Source organism: Mandrillus leucophaeus, unplaced genomic scaffold (assembly GCF_000951045.1).
Source record: "Mandrillus leucophaeus isolate KB7577 unplaced genomic scaffold, Mleu.le_1.0 Scaffold380, whole genome shotgun sequence".
Classification (NCBI taxonomy): domain Eukaryota; kingdom Metazoa; phylum Chordata; class Mammalia; order Primates; family Cercopithecidae; genus Mandrillus; species Mandrillus leucophaeus.
In genome coordinates this window covers 950,322-957,115 of record NW_012104032.1, presented here as the reverse complement: position 1 = coordinate 957,115, position 6,794 = coordinate 950,322, and the positions used below count along the sequence as shown (strand labels likewise).

Here is a 6,794-nt window from a genome sequence, read left to right as displayed (position 1 = left end):
CCATCTCTACTAAAAATACAAAAATTAGCCAGGCATGGTGGTGGGCACCTATAATCCCAGCTGCTTGGGAGGCTGAGACGTGAGAATGGTTTGAAGCCAGGAGGCAGAGGTTGCAGTGAGGCAAGATTGCACCACTGCATCCAGCCTGGGCAACAGAGTGAGACTCCATCTCAAAAAAAAAAAAAAAAAAATCTTATCTTGAGCTCTAATACATAAAACCTAATAGAGAGGACCCAATTCTGAAATCCCATCCAGTTGGCTTGAAGTAATTTCTGGGAACTTCAGGGTGCTGAAAAACATTCCTCTAAGTATTTATTTCTTGAGTTTGTTATTGTGCAAATTCGTATATTTAATCATAATATTTTGGTTGAAATTAGGAAGTAGTAGTAATAGGCAATCCAAAAAAATGGATACAGAACATAATGAAGTCTTAAACTTTATTCAGAGTAAGAACACTTTGTAGAATACTTATATAAGTACACTTTGTATTTGTACATCCCTGCTAGACAATTTGAAGCCCCTGGAAATTATTTTACATTTATTTGAGTTATTTATCATCTGTGAATTGGCTTTGAGGTGTTGAAAATATACTAGACATGCACACCAAGAATTACCAATAAGACCCTGATCTTGGGGCCTTATGTAGTCTTTTCTTTAGCATGAAGTCAAAGAAATTGATACAGATAAGTCTTGGTAGGTTCATATGCTATAATTGGTTGGATATTAGAAAGTCTGATTTTTAAAAAGCCATGAATGAGTCTTCACTTCATGAATCTAACTTGATTCTTTTTCATTCAATAGGAAAAAGCTCCTCAATTTCTGAAGAGAAAGGTGACTCTGATGATGAGAAACCGAGGAAAGGAGAAAGACGATCATCTAGGGTCAGACAGGTAACTCAGATACCTCCTAAAGCATCACCTCTTTTGTAATGCTTTGGATATCTTCTTTTCCTCCTCAAACTTTTTTCGAGTTCGTATGTCTCTACATTTAGGGGTTTTGTTTTTCTTTTTTGGGACAGAGTCTGGCTCTGTTGCCTAGGCCTGAGTGCAGTGGTGCAATCACAGCTCACTACAGCCTCGACCTCCTAGGCTTAAGCAATCCTTCCACCTCAGCCTCCCAAAGGGTTGGGATTACAAGCGTGAGCCACTGCCTGGCCTCTAGATTTCTTTGTAGTCATCTTCCTTCTCTTTGTCATCTTTTTGTTGTTCGTTTTGTTTTTTATTTAGATCTGCTCTGCCTTTCAGATTTCTAAGTGAATATTTTTACAAAGTTTAAATTTGAAAGTTAGCAGGCTGCTCTGTATTCTTAAAGCACATTATTAGACAAGATATGACATAATTAACCATTCAATTAAAGCCTTAAAGTTATATGATACAATACTAAGTGGGCAGAATACAAAAGTGTTATGTGTAGTGTAATTATGACTGTACAAAGGAAATGATTAGAGGAAAGAATAAAAAGAAATATACCAAAATGATAAAAAGATAATCATATTAATTGATAGTAGGTTAGTTCTCCTCAGCCCCCTATCCACCCTTCTACTTTCTAGATGCTCTGCTAATATTTTACTGGAAAAAAAAAAAGGGTGCTTGAAGCTAAAATTTAAACTACATAGAAGTAGCTTCATTATTGTACTTCTTTTGGTCACTCTATTTTGATTCCCCTAAGTGCCACAGTTAGTCATGATTATCTCCTGTCACTCCTGTTTCTGTTGCTGAAAGTATGTATCATTGAATTTCTCCTTCCTAGGGATGTCTCATTAGATACTTTCTCTCCTCTGTTGATTGTGAGCAAATACATTTGGAGCCATTGTATATCTGTTCTTTCAGGCAAGAGCAGCTAAACTCTCTGAGGGCAGCCAGCCTGGTGAGGAGGAAGAGGATCAAGAAACACCTTCCAGAAACCTAAGGGTCAGAGCGGAACGAAATTTGAAAACAGAGGAGGAAGAGGAGGAGGAGGAGGAGGAGGAAGAAGAAGATGAAGAAGAGGAAGATGATGATGAGGGACAAAAATCTAGGGAGGCACCAATCCTGAAAGAGTTTAAGGAAGAAGGGGAAGAGATGCCTAGAGTAAAACCAGAGGAGATGATGGATGAGAGACCCAAAACAAGATCCCAGGAACAGGAGGTGTTAGAGAGAGGAGGGAGAGTTACAAGATCCCAGGAAGAGGCTAGAAAAAGTCATCTGGCCAGACAGCAGCAGGAGAAGGAAATGAAAACATCTCCCCTTGAGGAGGAAGAAAGAGAAATAAAATCTGCACAAGGCTTAAAGGAAAAATCGAAGTCTCCTTCCCCTCCTCGACTGACTGAAGATCTAAAGAAGGCCCCACTTGTAGTGCAACCAGAGCAAACTGCCAGCGAGGAGGAGACTCCTCCACCTTTACTTACCAAGGAAGCATCTTCACCACCACCTCATATACAACTCCGTAGCGAAGAAGAAATAGAGCCCATGGAAGGCCCAGCCCCCCCTGTCCTCATTCAGTTATCTCCTCCTAATACAGATGCTGAGACCAGGGAGCTATTAGTATCTCAGCATACTGTCCAGTTGGTAGGAGGCCTGTCTCCTTTGTCAAGTCCTGCAGACACCAAAGCAGAATCTCCAGCAGAGAAAGTGCCAGAGGAGAGTGTCCTACCTCTGGTTCAAAAAAGCACACTAGCTGACTACTCAGCCCAGAAGGATCTTGAACCTGAGTCAGACAAATCTGCTCAGCCACACCCTCTAAAAATTGAGGAGTTAGCACTGGCCAAAGGAATCACTGAAGAATGTCTGAAACAGCCATCTTTGGAACAGAAGGAAGGCAGAAGAGCTTCTCATACCCTTCTCCCAAGCCACAGATTGAAACAGTCAGCTGATTCATCCTCTAGCCGGTCCTCGTCATCTTCCTCCTCCAGTTCTAGATCAAGATCTCGCTCTCCTGACAGTTCAGGTTCTCGGTCTCATTCGCCGCTCAGATCCACGCAGAGAGATGTAGCCCAGGCACGTACTCATGCCAACCCTCGTGGTAGACCCAAGATGGGCTCCAGATCAACATCAGAGTCCAGATCAAGGTCACGTTCACGTTCTCGTTCAGCATCAAGCAACAGCAGAAAAGTGAGTATGAGAGAATCCTAGGTGTACTAATGTTCTGTCATATTCCAGTAGTTTTCATTTCAGCCCCTGGAGGACCGGTCATGATTTCTGAAAGAAATAGGAAAAGCCTCCTTTAGTCTCCTTCACTGATTACTTTTCTCTTCATTTCAGAATCGAATTTTCAATTAATTGATTCCTAAAATGGGGTTCTTGTTCATTTTGAGTCCCTTTGATAGAATGTTCAATTTACATACTCATCTCCTTCACTAGATGTAAACTACTTGAGGGTATGGGCTTGCCCTTTTACGTGTGTGTTCCAGGATCTAGCATCTAGTTAAAACTTAGTAATTTGTTAAATAAGTGGTCAAGGAGATCACTAAATGGGAATAAACACAGACAAAATGGGAGTAAATGCAGACAGAAAGGTCCAGAGTATAAAGTTTGGTTCATGGAAACTGGAAAACTCAGCAATCTACTGAATATATACCATATACAATAATTTTCCTTTTTACGTGTTTCATTTTATTTTAGTCTCTGAGCCCTGGAGTCTCCAGGGATAGCAGCACCAGCTATACTGAAACCAAAGATCCCTCTTCTGGTCAGGAGGTTGCAACTCCACCAGTGCCACAACTACAGGTCCGTGAGCCAAAGGAGGGGACTTCCACCTCCTCATCCTCTGTCCAAGCAAGGCGTCTGAGTCAGCCTGAACCAGCTGAAAAGCGTGTGACCCAGAGGTTACAGCCTGAGCGGGTAGGCTATTGTGACCTCTCCCTACACAGAGATGGAGGATTAAACAAGATCTTCCCTCTTGTCTTTGCTATAAAACTAAAAAGTTAAGTCTGGACAAGGTTCAGTAGCAATGTAGTGGATACCTGTTAATCCTTCTTAACTCATTTCCAGCTCCCTAGTTCGTGGAAGTTCTACATGAGGCTGAGCATCAGGGTTATCTCCAGGGCCCCCATGGTCAATTCTTCCTCATAACTCCTCCTCTTATCTGCCAAAAGGAAGGAGCCTTTTCTTAGTTCTCTCAAAAAAGAAATCTGTCAGAACAAGGATCACTGAGGAAAAGGAAAAAAATTAGAAATTCTGATAAAATGATTGCTGGCATAAATATTCTTGAAGTACCTATTTTTAAGCCGTGTTCCATTCCTTATTCTAAAATGAAATGAAATATACAGAGGGCTGTGTGTAGAGCTGGTACTGTGTATGTCCTGCCCTACCTTTTTCAGGCTCCTGGTAGAAGAAAAGGAGCTAAGCAGATTTAAATATTTTGCTGTTTGTTTTTGCTATCTCCTGACAGGGGAGCCCAAAGAAGTGTGAAGCTGAAGAGGCAGAGCCACCAGCTGCCACACAGCCCCAAACCTCAGAGACTCAGACCTCTCATCTGCCAGAATCAGAAAGAATTCATCACACTGTGTAAGTGATATATCTCGACCGGGGTATAACAAGGAACTATGAGTGTGCGATAGTTCTTTGCTCCCTAGGGTTCTTTGACTAAGCAGTCCTAGTTTCCTTTTAAAACATAAAGGCAGAGCTTTATCTGGACAAAGGCTAGATAGACTTCAGTTACTATGTTGGGAGTCACCACCTTTAAGGTAACCTGAAAAGTGGTCATCAGGGCACAAGGAAAACTCACCTGGGATCATCCAGCCAAAATAGTCAACTCCTTTAAGGTTCAGGCAATAGAAGCTTCTGCTTCCACACTCAAAACCATGTAAAGGAATTGACTCAGGGTATCTTAACCTTTAACTCACATTTACCTAGGAACCCAGTTTAATAAAGGATTTTGAGGGTCTTAATAAAGAACAGCACAGCTGGGTGCTATTTTTTAGTTTGTGCTTTTTCCCTAGTTACTACCTGTCATTAAGCTATCCTAGTTCTGAACAGCATACAGTACAGCAAATTACGAAGTTCCTTTCAAGTCAGAAGTTTATTCCTGGGCCCTTAAGACCATTTGATTGAACTTAAGATTTATACAATTAATGTGAGTTTTTAAAATCCTTATATTAAGTCCTAGAGAAATACTCATATCAAGTTAAATTTGTAATTAAATAGGTATGTCATTCATTCTTCTGAGATAGGTATTATAAATTAAGCCGCCAATGAGCCAGAATTCCTGGCTTCAAAGTCTCATGGGAAATGAAAAAATGAAAGCTTATGGGAATAAGATTGCCTAGCTTTTAGACATCAGGAACCCTGAACTGCTTTGTAGAATGTCCTGTGTATATTGTTAGCCTGAAGTTATTCTATACTTGTTTTTATGCCATATTAACACTCATGCTACCAGTATGATTTTCCCCTATATGTAATTGTCTAATAATTTATACTCTTCTGAGAGCTTCAAACTGTACTTTAACTCTGACTTTTGGAGAGTAGTGGGCAGGTGACATGATTTATCTCATTTGCTTGTGACTTTAATGATAGTTTTATAGACCTTAGACCTTACTATATAGCTTTTGCCTGGGGGTATACTCTTGCTGGGGGTATATCCTTGTCCATTCTGATAGTCTTACCTCTGCTGCCATCTTGTGGCTGTTAACATTTTTTGTTTGGCAGCCAAAAGTTCACTCTACTTCCTTTGAAATTTTTTTGTTTTTCCCCTTCTGGAATGGGTACATTATCCTTTTGGAAAAGGGTTTTTCTTCTAGGACCATAAAGTGAAAACTCAGCGGATTCTGGAAGGTGTTCAGGATTCCCCAGCTACATCATCGATGAGGAAATGGGGTGACATTTTCTCTTCCATATCCCTCAACCAGACATAATACCTGCCCACCTCCTCCCAATTCCATGGAGGTACATTTTACATTCCATTTTACAAAAGCATGTCCTTTGTGAAATGGCAGTTTTGAAGTGGGTATTGACAGCCTGCTACTAATCGGGCCTGAGGAACTGCTTCCTGTGCACCTTGGGAAGAAAGTGATTTTCTGAAAAGCTCTTTGCTAGCCTTAAAATTCTGTGGGTGTATGAGATCCTAGCAACAGAAAGGCATTTTATTTTGTTTTGAAGCAGCTTTTTTTCTGGACATTCCCATGCAAGTCCAGGGCTCATGAAGCTTGGAGTCATAGAGTTTCCTGTCCCCTCACTCCAGGTAAAGGTGGTTTTGATCTTCATTTTATGACTGAGATAATTTAGTCACATTGATTCTAATAAGGTGATGGGCAGGTGGCATCTTGGGCAAATATTGAGATTGTCCGTTGTTGCCTAGGCTAGCTTCAGTGGAGTAGTGTATAGAAGGGAAATGCAGTTTTCACTGAGGAGCAGTTCACACACATCACTCATACCTGCTTTCCTTCTACCTGCTTACCAGATGGTTTGTTCAACATCCTAACAAAATGGGATGCCCAAAGGCCTAAACCCATAGGCATTGGATCTGGTAAACCTTTGAGAAGGTTGCGTACATTTCTGGAGGCCCTACCACAACTGATTAACAACACCCTTCCTGGTCTCTCACCCTTCCAGAGTGTTAAGTGTGCAGCCTGGCAGCCCTCTAGAGCCCTGGCCAATTTTGAAAGCAGAATCAACAATGCTAAATGGAAAAGACCATTTATGGTGTGGCCAGGCGTGGTGACTCTTGCCTGTAATCCCAGCACTTTGGGAGGCCAAGGCAGGTGGATCACCTGAGGTCAGGAATTCGAGACCAGCCTGACCAATATGGTGAAACCCCCCTCTGTACTAAAAATACAAAATTAGCCGGGCATGGTGCACATGCCTGTAATCCCAGCTACT

General features: G+C 41.4%; 1 protein-coding gene across 3 annotated transcripts in view; it reads left to right on the top strand.

Moving 5' to 3' along the window:
- The window catches only part of ACIN1 (apoptotic chromatin condensation inducer 1), a 36,880-nt gene that overhangs the window by 13,234 nt on the left and 16,852 nt on the right, over positions 1 to 6,794 (top strand). For all 3 annotated transcript variants that reach the window (XM_011990657.1, XM_011990656.1, XM_011990655.1), the window contains 4 exons: positions 802 to 890; positions 1,830 to 3,089; positions 3,600 to 3,818; positions 4,369 to 4,484. In XM_011990657.1, coding sequence (XP_011846047.1) covers positions 802 to 890; positions 1,830 to 3,089; positions 3,600 to 3,818; positions 4,369 to 4,484 — 1,684 coding nt within the window. The remainder of the gene's footprint in view (positions 1 to 801; positions 891 to 1,829; positions 3,090 to 3,599; positions 3,819 to 4,368; positions 4,485 to 6,794) is intronic.